This window comes from Euprymna scolopes, chromosome 23 (genome assembly GCF_053919585.1).
Source record: "Euprymna scolopes isolate OS-2025 chromosome 23, ASM5391958v1, whole genome shotgun sequence".
Taxonomy (NCBI): Eukaryota; Metazoa; Mollusca; class Cephalopoda; order Sepiida; family Sepiolidae; genus Euprymna; species Euprymna scolopes.
The window spans coordinates 61,154,494-61,168,575 of record NC_136504.1 but is presented as its reverse complement, the minus strand read 5'-3'; the positions used below and the strand labels follow the sequence as shown (position 1 = coordinate 61,168,575).

The 14,082-nt window shown below is 34.2% G+C and overlaps 1 protein-coding gene across 2 annotated transcripts in view; it reads left to right on the top strand.

Moving 5' to 3' along the window:
* The first annotated feature begins 6,673 nt into the window (after positions 1 to 6,673).
* Positions 6,674 to 14,082, top strand: part of LOC145245941 (beta-hexosaminidase-like) — a 93,859-nt gene continuing 86,450 nt past the window's right edge. Inside the window, exon 1 of one of the 2 annotated variants that reach the window (XM_080107702.1) lies at positions 6,674 to 6,825. In XM_080107702.1, coding sequence (XP_079963828.1) covers positions 6,816 to 6,825 — 10 coding nt within the window. In that variant the 5' untranslated portion in view covers positions 6,674 to 6,815. Of the gene's footprint in view, positions 6,826 to 12,246; positions 12,586 to 14,082 lie in introns of those variants that run through there. The other variant, XM_080107701.1, reaches the window with a different exon arrangement.

Below are 14,082 nucleotides of genomic sequence, written 5' to 3'. Positions count from 1 at the left end.
TATTCAATGTAACATGTTTATTCAGCTCGAAAACCATACAGTGTTTACCGATGTATTGGAACATTCAAGATGGCGTCTGATTCTCTCTTTAACACGGTAAGTGTGGGAAAAGATGTTATAAATAAAAAACCGGATAAAATACTGTTAAAAACTCGCTCAATATAAGTTACCGTGACATAGGTTGACATATATTCGGCGGGTTTTTAATAGTATTTTGTATAGTTTTTTATTTATAACACCTTTTTCCATACTTACGATGTTAAAGAGGGTGTGAGACAGTACACATCTTTAATTTTCGAATACATCGGTAAACACTGTATGTTTTTCGAGCTGAATAAATATGTTACATTGAATAAAAACACAAAAAAAAATCCAGTTTGGCAGGAAAGTAACTTATCTTGCCTTTGATAACATTTATTTGTTATATATTTGTTTTTTGACAACTTTTTCGAATCTATGTGTACAGTAATACAAACACCCATTTTGTGTTTTATATACATAAAGTACAATTGTTGAATGTTACTGTTTTGATTATATTCGTTGGGGGGGGGGCACAATTAAAAAATTAAGAAAGATTAAAATGAAGCGAAATTTAAGTTTCCGTTCCATTTTTACAACAACCGTAAAACAGTGCATACTCAGCAAGTTTTATCGTAATTTATAAGCATATTGAAACACTAAATCAACATTTTATTTATTTTTTTGCATAATTAATGATGGAAGTATTTTTCTGTTTATTTTCTTAACATCTGTTAAAAAAAAAATAAATAATTTGTACATTCTCTTGAAAAAAAGAATCAAACTTTTCTCTACTTTCACATGTGTTCCATTTTAACAAACTGAGCCACAGCAACGCGTGGCCGGGTACAGCTAGTATATATATATATATATATATATATATATATATATATATATATATATATATATATATATATATATATATATATATACAGTGTATTACAAAAGTGAGTACATCCCTCACATTTCTTCAAATATTTAAGTATATTTCTTCATGGGACAACACTGAAAAAAATTATTTTTTGACACAATGAAAAGTAGTCTGTTTGCAGAGTTCATTTATTTTCCCCTCAAAATAACTCAAAATAAAGCCATTAAAAGCTAAATTCCTGGCAACAGAAGTGAGTACACCCCTTAGGAAAAGTTGTCAATATTAACATACAACATGTCAACTCTCAATATTTTGTGTGGCCACTATCATTATCCAAAACTGGCTTTACTTTCCTGGGCATGGAGTTTATCAGAGCTTCACATGTAGCCACTGGAATGTTCTTCCACTCTTCAATTATGACGTCGCAGAGTTTGCGGATATTTGAGACTTATCGTACCTCCACCTTCTGCTTGAGGATGCCCCAAAGATGTTCTATTGGGTTCAAGTCTGGAGACATGCTTGGCCAGCCCATCACCTTTTCCCAACATCCTCTTCAGTAAAGCAATGGTTGTCTTGGATGTGTGTTTTGGGTCATTGTCATGCTGGAACACTGCTCTGCGACTCAGTTTCTGGGGGGAGGGAATCATGCTCTGTTGCAGTATTTGACAGTACATGTTGGAGGTCATGCTTCCCTCAATAATAGGTAACTCTCCAATACCTGCAGCACTCATGCAGCCCTAGGATATGACATTCCCACCACCATGCTTGACTGTAGGCATGACACACTTATCTTTGCACTCTTCAAATTGGTGTGGATGGCTGTCATCCCAGGATGAAGCCTCTTTTGAAGGCAATACACAAGAAAGCCCGCAAACAGTTTGCTGAAGACATGTCAACAAAGCCCGTAGATTACTGAAACTATGTCCTATGGTTTGTATGAGACAAAATTTAATTTGCTTGGTTCTGATGGCCTGAAGCATGTGTGGTGGCGACCATGACATGAATCAAATTGGTGTGCATGGCTGTACTGTATTTATAGTCGAAGGGACACTCAAAATACAGGTTCTTCTTTTTAGTTCTTTATTAACATAACATATTGATTAACGTCATGTTTAATGGTTCTCTGTTAGAGATAAAAAAATTACATAGCTATTACTTAATTCTTCTTCTTCTTCTTCTTCTTCTTCTTCTTCTTATTCTTCTTCTTATTCTTCTTCTTCTTATTATTATTATTATTATCTATATATCAATACGATAGCATGTGTGTTCGTTTTTGTGTCATGCTTACATCCGAGTCATTTAATTGTTATGGATTTCCATCTCTTGTAATAAATAATTTTACCAAGAATTCTTCATAAGTTTTGGTTTCGGTTTTGATTATAGCTGATGCACCCAAGTCATATGGATATATATTGTTTGGGAATCATAACTTTATAATATATAAAAATTAATAGAACATTACTACTATAATAATATATACGAAATCTGCAAGAATTAAAATATCATATTTAAGCATACTTTATGACCCAGACGTCCCTGCTAGCTTAGATAAGTACTTTTGCAGTTTTAACAAAAGAGCTACAATAATATCAGAGCTTCTCTAATTACATCTGAACATCCACAGATTGCCAACATCAATATATTACGTATAAATGAGTCCACTGTGGAATATCCACAGGTCCTGCTAGTTATTATTATTATTATTATTATTATTATTATTATTATTATTATTATCATCATTATTATTATTCATTGGGAGCTTTTACACAGGTCATCATCTGAGAAGTCTTCTCAGATTTCTAGTACTCTCCACCTGTTTCCATTAATTAATTTCTAGTACTCTCCACATGTACTCTCTAGTACTCTCCACCTGTTTAAATTAATTTGCGTTATTGCAACAGTCGTCAGCCATTGGTTTCTCATTAATAGCAACCATTGGTCTTCAGTGGGATACGGGTGGCAATAAGTCTCCCTAAGGTCTCAGTCCACCTCGTACCCATCCAGCGGAGGTCTGTTTAGTGTTTTCTTTCCTTGATCTGTCCATCCTCCTTGACACTCTTTTATTTATGGTGATGAAGAAAAAAAGGGGGCTAGCTTACAGCAATGCAATTATACAGTTTCAGTTTTCGTGATCCCAAGTGGTGTTGCTTTGTGTTTTACCTCTTTAGTAGTTTCTATATGCCTGATTAGTTCCCCTGCAAGTCATATGCATTAGTTTCCACACTCGAGGGTTTTCCTTAATATTTCAGCCGTTTTAATTATTGTTATCCATTGTATCTTCTCAGTCCTCCTTCTGATTCCAATTTCACCAATTCTTTTTTTCAACGTTTTTTGGTGTTATTTTAACTTTCTTCATCTTCCATATCCCTTTGAGCTCCCTAGTCAATTCTGTGTATTTGCTCTGCTTCTCTGTCTCCTTGATCCTCACTCTGTGATCTGCTGGGACAGCAAGATCTACAATCTGGCAGGACTTTTCCCTCTTGTTAACTATTACGGTCTTCTTGCTTGGATAGGTTTGTCTGCTTGTATATCCATGTTCCATAGGATTTTTGGACTTTCGCTTCAAACACTGCTGCTGATTTGTGCTTGTACCATTTGTCAGCATTTTCAAGATGCAGTTGTTTGCATAATTCCCAGCATACTGCCTTTCCCAATTGATTGTGTCTATTCTTCTATTCTTTTGGGGCTTGTTTGCTACATTCGCTTATTATGTAGTTTATTGTTTTCTGTCTTTGTGTACGGAGTCTGCATTTACTGTTTTCTTGTGTCTTGTCGATCCTTGCTTTGATGTGGTTTGTATTGATAGCATTATCTTGTTTGTTTCTCTGTTTAGGTTTCCGTTTTGTAGCCATGTCCAAGTGTTTTGATTCGTCTTGTCTTTCGTCATCCTCATGAATCGTCCGTGTAGCTGTTTCTCTTCCCATTTTTCTTTTCTCGTCTTATTCTTTATATCTTCTTTTTCTGTCTTGTGCTTTCTTTCCATGTCTCTTGCTGCGGTAATTATTCTTTTGGTGTTCTGCATTATGTATTTTTCTAATTCTTTTTGTGTTATTTATACAGTCTCATCATCCTCATCATCATCATCATCATCATCATCATCATTATTATTATTATTATTATTATCATTATCATTATCATTATCATTATTATTTGTTTATTCACTAGTTCTCACACAGCTCACTGATTGTAACCGGTAGTCTTCCTTAGAGGCTGAATGACAAGAAGTCTCCCCAGATTTTCAGTATTCTTTACTTCTTTCAACTGATTTTGCTTTATTACAATTGTCATTAATTTCTCACTGGCAGCGACCCTTGTTCATCTTTGGAATTTGGGAAGCAATAAGCCTCCTCAAGGTTCTAGTATTCTCTGTAAATCTTTCAGTGGATGCTTGATTAGTGCTCTCCCTTTTTAATCTTTCCATCCCCTTTGACCATTCACGAATAATTTGTGTATTAACAGCTGAGGTTATCAGCCGAGATTATTGTTGTTGCTGTTTTACTTTTGCTGTACACCTTATCTTAATCACTTGCCGTTTTAGCTGTCGTTGTTCACAGGGGTTGAGATAATGGCATATTGCCGTTTCTAATCAACGAACTAATTCGATATTGTCTACTAAATTTCTTCTTAAAACACACGGTACCAGCCAAAACAAACGTACTTATTTTTCCCCCTTACTCTCCTTTATTCTTTTTTTTTTTTTTTTGTTTTTTTAAACGTTCGAAGACTCATTGAACTCTCACCTTTTATGAAAAATTTATTTTGCATTCTCTTGATGTTGTTGATAAAAAAATATTTTGACTTTCTTTTGATATTGCGTATCCTCTTTAATTTCTTAACCATGACCAAGTTATGTTTACTTAATTTGTTTTTCTTTCCATTGATTTCTGTTCAAGGTGCCGTAACGAAGTGACTAAGACAAAACACAATTTTGTAAAAATAAAAAGTATTTCTTTATTCGCCTTCTCTGTGTTATCCACTTAAGCTGCCATTAACGAAGTTACAAGCAAAATACAGTTTTATAAAAAATAAACATTTTTGTTTCGGTTTCGATTATAGCTGAATATATATATATGAGTATACAATTTTGCTAATAGTCAAAGACTTACAGTTTTTTCATAACTTTCTTTTATTCCATCGTGAATTTTCCCATCACAGCTGTTTCGTTAAGAGGTGGACAAATCCGTTAGATCAGTTATCCATTAAAGCAATATTCTTAGTAATCTTCAAAAAGGAATTTAAAAATTACCATTTATCTGTTCCCTTTTCTTTCTTTCGCTTTGTAGCATTTTTTTTTTTTAATAAGATACTTACTGGTCTAATTTGTTTTTATTTAAAAATATTTTTTAAAAATTATGTTCGAATACGTTCAATTGTTTATGAAAAAATTAGAATAACATTTTGTCTATTGACGACGAACTAATGCAAATCAGCTTTGTTTTAAAAGAAAAAAATCTTTAACGGACTCACTAAATTGACGCTATTTAATTAACTCTTTTGTTGATCTGTAGTTGAGCACGTGATTACTTGTTATTCGATAGCTGTGTTCTTTCAGATGATTGCCTTATTGGAATCGGAACCAGAATCCACAATTGTATTAAAATCAGAACGAGTATTGGAATAATCGCCTCATCACTATGGCAGACCAACAAATATTCTACTTCAAAAATAAGTGTGACAGGCAGATTGACAGACACTCGAGATTTTTTTGCAGAGATCTGTGGACATATCTAAAAATGTTATTTCAATTACAGCATGACAGACTGACGAAAATAGTATTTAAAACATAAGCGTGACAGACCCATGGACCGATGGATCGATGGACAAAGCCTCTCATGACAATACCTGGATGTATCTAAAGAACCCTGGTTAAAGATTTAATGTAAACTGCAGCGTGCAAAGACCAAGTGATGCCCGGGTGATGTCCAGGACAAACTTCTTGATTGTATGGCTCAGAGATTTAAGTATAAGTCCTAGTGCTAAGAAATATTATGAAAAAGCGAGATAGATTGACTATAATTTGAATATGATTGGATGCTCACCTCCCAATTCGACTACCCAGGGCAATTGCACTGTTCTTACATGTAACGATCATCTGACGAGATGAATCATTTTGAAAAGAACATCATTAGGAGGGGGTGGTTGCTAGATGGTTAACAACACTGACTGACAACGTGGGTATGCCAAGTTTGAATTTAATTTGTTTCATAGAAATACTTTCACTTAGGGATGTTTGCGACCTTCATGTGATCCCTCTCATGTCTTTCTACATATCAGAGGAAAAAATGGTGACAATAATCATCTGATTCATATGAAAATGTATGAGTGATTCTCATCAGCAACAACATCATAGTTCCTGTTTCCTTACCACCCCCACCCTTCCGGACTCGAATGCTGAGTTAGACATAAGGTCGGTTTTTAATGTGGGAAAAATCAAGCTTTCCCACTAGGCACTCTAGATTGGGACAAAAATTAAAATTGCTTCAGTATACAAGGATTTCTGTTTCGCTGACCAAGGACAGAAAAAAACTGGTGTAAGATCAAAACAGATACTACACTTTGCTCTTAGTGAAAAGTGAACCAGCATCATAGTTGATCTTCCCATTTTTATTTTCTTTTTATCTCCATTCTTAATAGACTTGTCGTGCATATATTGTTTAATCACTGTGCTTAAAAGTAGATGAGGCATGACTATTCGGCCAAAGTTGAAAAAAGTAACTGACAGCAATTAGATTTAGGTCAGTTGAACATGATAAAACAAAACAGCAAAAAAGAAATAAATAATACAAATATTACATAAAATTCTAAAAATAAAAAAGAGTTAGTTTAAGTTGACAAACACCATCAGTTCAAAAGGACGTAGATTTTATGAATACACAAATTTACAAAACGTAATTGACTCAAGTCATTTCACATGTAAGCAGCAAGTATGGAAGTGGGTGAGTTACAAATTACCTATATAAAATTAGTGTATATGTTTACACATTTATATGTTTACGCATTTATATGTTTATACATTTACATGAGATAAAATTAAAAAGAACAATCTAAAACTCAAGAATCCATCTCAACGTTTTGCTTAAATGTTACTAAGGCTTTATCAAGAGTGTAGCTGAAAAAGTAACAAAAGACGAAGTACATTATACTGAACTATTTGCTAAAGGTATCTTCAAGGATAAATATTCATCCGTGTATCACTATGGGTGGCTTCCTCTGTCTTTTAATCTATCTGTCAGGCATTTGCATTAGTCTGTCATTTTGTTACTTTTTCACTCTTGATAAAACCCTTGTTACAGTTGGGTGAAACATTTATGGATTTTTTAGTTTTAGATCTTCCCTTTCCATTTTATCTCATACTGGTTGATTTTGTTATATAAGGGTTTCATTAGTATTGTTTTTGTTGTTATTATTCGTTGTTATTGTTCTTTGTTAAAAGTGCATGTTAGAGAGTCTTTTTAAGAGTGAGAGTCTTATTAAAAGTTTGTCGTTGTGTCTTAGAGAGAGAGAGAGAGATTGTTGTAAAAGAGAGATGTTGTTATTATAAAGATTGTTCGTTTTATAAAGAATGTTGTTGTTTCTGTTATGAAGAGATTGTTCGTGTTATGACGGTATTCATGTATATACAAACGTACATACTTAGATGTGTTGATGGAATAAGCTCTTAAAGTGAGGAGACAGTGTTCAGACAGTCTTAGTGTAGATATGAGATGTAGAGTTCACATTTTAGATATGAGATGTGTATGCCAAGACATTTTATAACACAGATATATAGACATATAATAAAAATTTTCACTTTACCTTTTGATAGAATCACAACACAAAGACGACGTTTATAAAAACACCTGATGGGTTTATTTCTTCTCACGATCGGCCGTGGTTTTCATCATCAAAAATTCAAAGCTTCATTCTAAGTTTCACAAGTGAACGTCTCGCTTCTAGACGTTCGAATGTCCTCAGACTCTCTCTCTCTCTCTCTCTCTCTCTCTCTCTCTCTCTCTCTCTCTCTCTCTCTCTCTCTCTCTGTCTGTTTCTCCCCCCAGTTCTCCTAAGTTTCTAACTATATCTAGAACTTTCTATTTTCCATGACGTCATACACATGTTAAAAAATGTGTCTTCTTTCACGTGTTCTGGACATGCGTGTCCAAAACTTTTCCTTTTTTTACAAAAGGAATTTTAACCTATATTCTCAGTAACCTATATTTCCAATATGTTAAAAACATGTTTATTAAATTATCTTGTAGCTGCATTCTTTCAATTGAATTTTCATAACAAAATTGACAGTGCACATTCTTTTCTTGAAACTATTTTATCTCTAAGCTAAACAATCGTTTGTTTTACATTCCATTTTCTAATTCTCATACGTAATCTATTTCTAAACCTAAATTACGACGTTCGAATTTCGTCTATGCTATTTCATTTTCATTTTAACTAAATCTCTCTATTTTTATACTTACATGAAAAGGGGACAGTCCTTATCATGTAACAATTTATTTTATAATTTATTTGCCATATATTTTTACGTACCAATCATTACGAATTTTGGAACACAGCTGAAAGGTATAATGGTGGTTTTGATGTGAGCTATATTTAATTTAACTTAACAAAGGTGATAAAAAGGGGGTGGAGAGCGCTTCATGAAATTTTATATACCTGTGATCTTTGTGGAATTAAAGAAATTAATATTCATGAAATCTGGCTGAATTGGTGTCCAATGAACTGATGCCATTTGTTCACGTGATCCAACTCTTTTTAATTTTTAGAATTTTATGTAATATAGATCAAATTCAATGCAAATATGAAATATTTGAATTTGCAAATAGGAGATCGTGCGCATATGTTCCCAAAAACCCTTTAAAAGAATCTGAAGAAACTGAACTTAGGAGAATATTTATTACTTAGTGCTAAATACTTATTTTTAAAAGGGTTTTAGGGAACATATGAGCATGACCTCCTATTTGAAAATCCAAATATTTCCGATTTGCATTGAATTTTATCTATAATTATTAGACACCAATTTAGCAAGATTTCACGAATATTAATTTCTTCTTAATGTCCCTTTAACCTAAGTCTTAAAGTTTAGATATTGTTTTAAAATTAATGTCATGTAACAGAGTATTAAAACAGAAAAGAGGATTCTAGACATAAGGTTTATTGAATAATATCTTGATTTTAATTAAAAAGGAATTAATCTTACCCGTCCTGGTATGGTTATCACTCTAGTTTATCATAAAATAAATTTTCAATGGATACAATGCACGTTCCTCTAAAATGTTAGTTATTGATGTAATGTTGATCCTCCTTGCAAAAATATGATTGGCTGAACCATAAATATCAACTGGTGGAGCCGCCTAGGGAAGACGTTGAAAGGTATGCCAAAAGCCTCACACTAAGAATATACAGCTCTGACCATGAACACTCGTTCATTAATGCAACTTATTAGATTATTACTTAAATATTGTAGCCAAGACCACTCAGCTACTTCAAACGAATACATTCCTTTCGTGAGATATATCGATTATTTAATTTAGTGGAGGGAAAATTCTTTGATTACTATCAATTAAGTATCTAGTTATTAGATTATAATTTTTATTTTATCGACTTTGGGTATCTTTTTCAATAGTAATAAAACAGAATGTGCCAAATCATAATGGGTATTTCGCTAATACAAATATGAACGAAATGTTTTGTGCCGGTGGGCTTAGCATATGAAATATATGAGAAAAAAGCCACAAGTAGGTTATAAGAGTTACCTTTATACTCATGTTGACACAGAAGATTTTGTTAGATCACCGAAGTTAAGCAACATTTAGCCTGAGCAATATCGAATTGGTGACTATTTGGGAATGTAAGAGCTGTATATGAAAGGAGAGTGAAACCTCCTTACAAAAAAAAGTTTTAAATAAAATAAAAAACATCACTCCTAATGACTAGAGTTAGGACAACAGCATATTCTTTTCATTGTTTTGACTCTTGAGTGTGTATCTGTTGATATTTTATATGGTTTTATATAGAGCGATGTGGTTCTCGGTTGATTAAATGTGTCTAATTGTGTCGGATATATACTCGAGATTCAAAACAATGATAAGAATATTCTGTTGCCACAGCCCTACTAATGACACGTTTAGTAAGCACTTATCCACATATGTGTTAATACAATGGAACAACCGCCTTCTGTATAGAAGTTTTGTTCTCGATCGTCTGATGAAGTTCTTTGAAAAGAGGATGCAATGAACTCGGTCCTGGGAAGCACAGCACACACGCACGTGATTGGTTAAAAAACAGGTTTATTATTTCAAATTGTTTCTATTTTTATTCATTTCATATCACTTTTCTCTTGCCCAAGGGTTAGAGGGTTTTGATATTTCGCAAGTATATTCTTTAGTTCCTACAGTTCAGAAGGTCTAAATTCCACTGTACAGTTTGGTCTAATTATTTGCTTTCAAGTTTTCATTGACTGACCAACATTCCTGTGATTGAAAGCATTCATGTTTCTATAACAATTTATCCGGGAGGATGCACACTCTACATGACTATATCACTGTAACCGATTCGTCTTTGGATAACCTTTATGCTGAGCAAATGTAGTGCATCAAGCAAATCCTCCATACTAATTTGTTATGATTGGTCAGATTTCATACTGCAGGTCCATCTAATTATGGATCTGTCATTGCACTGCATTCTGGGAAGAAAGAATTGGGTGAAGGTCCATCATTCAGTTCCATATATTATGATGTCCCTAACACATCTGCTATAGAATTTACCTTGGATGTAGAAATGTTATTCCCACGTAAAGTGCTTGACTGAAATTTAATCTCTGGTGCCTCTTTGTAAAACTTTCATAGCAAGAATTCCTCTTTCTGCCATAACTGCAAAAAATTTCCCCTTTTTTTTTTCTCCGTTCTTATGAGAAAGTCTGTATGTACATTTTGTTGTTTAAAGAAAGGCTGAGTTGATGTGTGTTTATAAGTATGCACGTGTGTATGTGTGTTACATTGTAAAGTTTAGCATGTGTGCGGCTGTAGCCATGTTGGATGCTTGGCTATTCTTGTTGAATCCAAGTTCAGACAGCTCGGGGTTTCTTTTGGTTTGCGTCCCTAAGAAGTTTGGGAGTTTAAAAAAGTGCCGTGTATGAGTCATACATGGACCCCCAAAAGAGGTAGGATGTAGCAAGCCCTGTCTTCTATTACCATCTGTACCTAATGTATGAGAGATTATTTCTGAATGGCCAATCAGCACCCAGCATAAATTCAAAATAATGACAGTTTGTTGCTGTCGTTTGTAATACGGCTGCTACAGCCTAACATTAAATGAAATTTCCATGAACTTCCCATCTGTGGAATATCCTGCCACAATATTGCTTCCCTGGAGTATACAACATGGTCCTCTTCAAATCTAGCATCCAATAAACACATGTCACAAACTGTTCTCATGTCATTAACTATTATCCACAAGTGGCTCTTAGTCTTAATAAATATTGAATTATCCATGAAAAAGTAAGTTATCTTTTACATGTTAAATGTCGATGCTTGTGATTCATTTTGTGGGAAATTATTTAATGCAGCTTATACAAAATACGCACAGGTATTCAACAACATTTTCATAAATGTTATGACAATGGTTTGAGATGTATTGTCAATGTTTAAAGACTGCTGACGATACTGCCGCCACTATTGCTGTTACTGTTGCCATTGTTGTTGGGGAGAGGCAAGTTAAACTTCTGCATGTAGCTTACAAATATTTTCTGGTCTGCCTTTAGTTCTCCTTGTTAGTTGCAGCTATTCGGCAATCTTCAGGATTGCAAGGTTTTACAAAGACAAAGAGCAGCAAAGTTTAGCAACTGCTTATGAAGTCGGGGAAGGTTTGCCCTAAAACATACAAATGGTTAGTGCAAAAGCAACGTTGCCACTCTCACTCTATCAATTTGCGATTCCATACCTAACTCATATTTCCTTGCAATACGCAGAAGAAATGATCAGAAGACGACTAATTCTGATGCCAACTATTCTTAGATTTTCACCAGAGTCCTGTTAAACTCTGTTGTGGCTCTAATACCATTTGGTGCTAGGGATGGTACCGTCAGGAATCGAAGTTTCAGATGACATAACTGACACTATCAATGTTGTATAATAGATTGACTATAGATGGACTGACAGTTGTGGCCAGTCCAATATATAGAATTAGAAATTTGAGCTCATTACTTTTAGATTAGAAATTATTAGCACAGACAGGTTGTTTGTTTATAAAAAAGTGTCATAATAAAATGAGAGAGACGGGTCAAACAGGCAGAGTAATCGTTGAGATGATGTGATGTGGATTGCCACAATTTGTGGAACAAGATTCTGGGAAAGATTAATATGAATTAGGAAGAGTCTGTTTAGGGGAATTAGAGAGAACAGTCTGCTTTTGATTCCCCAAGAATATGGAGCAGCATAGTTCTCAAGAAGGCGATGAGATAGAAATAAATGGCAACTAAAACTATAGTAAAATAGAGATTCCTACCCTCTTTCTAAGGATGAGAAATGATGACATTACTTCGACTATGGAAAACTATGGTGACTGGATAAAACGCATTTGTCCAGAAAAAAATGAGATTTGGGTCTGTTGCTATGCATTGAGAGCTTTTGTTCCAGATGCGATGAGCGGCAAAATACACACCAGTCAGGGACACCGCCAAGGGGCACAGGAACAGGATATAAAAGGTACGTTCAGTTTTGTTTTTATAAGCACCCCAAAATTGGAAACATTGAGACAATATGACACCACGTTGTCACTATCCCTCCTACAGTAATGATGCTGACAATACAGTTATCAACGTTCATTTGGTAAAATACCTGAATCAACTCATGAATCACTTTAGTGAAACATGCCAAAATGTTGGACTGATCAACTGAGGTAATAGCAAAAAAGTTGTGGCTGCATTACCCAATATCACTACCATTGAGCATTGTAGCATAGTATGTTCAATACTCATGGGTGGTCCTTCATCGTCTTCATCGACAGAAACAGCTGTTCATCTCTGTGTCATGTAATTATTTGATTCATTGGGTAGTGGCATCTAGTTGTACAGGTGCTTGCAGTGGTGATGTTACAGCCACATTTTCTGTGTCGTCCCCTCTTCTTCAATCAAGTAATAAAATCAAAGAAAAAACAACCAACATAATGTCGACATAGTGTTTGATGTTTTATTCTTTTTCATATTATGTGAGCTGCCCATGCCCCACTCTCGGGGGGAGGGGGACAAACAAAGACAGAGCTTGGAAAAAGAAAAATCACATCTGGATATTGCTACAAGCATTGGTTAAAGGCTGTTACATAACTGTTATGTACCTATTAACCCTTATCCTCGAGTGGCCTCTGGGCCTTGATAAGCGGCGACCCCCATGTAAAAAAACAAAAAACCTCTTATCTCATTGATCCACAACACATTCGTTGCATTATAATTTGCTCGCAAGATCATCGAAGTTAAGCAATGATGAGCCTGGCTAGTACCAGATGGGTGACCATCTGGGAATGCTAAGCTCTGTATATGCTCTCTGCTTATCTCGGCATTGTTTTTAGTCGTCCTGAATTTAAATATACTTGCAACTGGAATTCAAACAGTGCTGACTCAGGAGAGGTGCGGTTAGAGATTGTGCAACTGTCTTTGATTTGACTTATATTTAAAATTCCGTTGATTGTAATTACTGTTCAGTTATTTTAGCATTCTTCTTCTATTATATAATACTTTGTACTCTTAGAAATTTCAATCCAGAGTTAAATATTTCTCTCAGTGTTTCTTGATCTCGATTCTTCATCATTGTCAGCAATCTGATTTACATCTGGTTTAAATAAATATTAAAAATTATCTATATATTAATAAAATAGCGTGTGTGTTATTTTCTATATCATGCTTACATCCGGGTCGTTTAATTGTTATGTACTTCCATTTCTTGTAATAAATAATCTTACCAAAAATTCTTTATAAGTTTTGGTTCGGTTTCGATTATAGCTGATGGCACTTAAGTCATCTATTTTTTTTAATAAATAATGTTACCAAGAATTCCTCATAAGTTTTGTTTTAGGTTTTAATTATAGCTAATGGCACTCCAATAATCTATTTTTTTTTTAATAATCCTCTCAAGAATTCTTCATAAGTCTTGGTTTCGGTTTCGATTTTAGCTGATGGCACCTTAGTAATCTGAGAGACAAATAAAAAG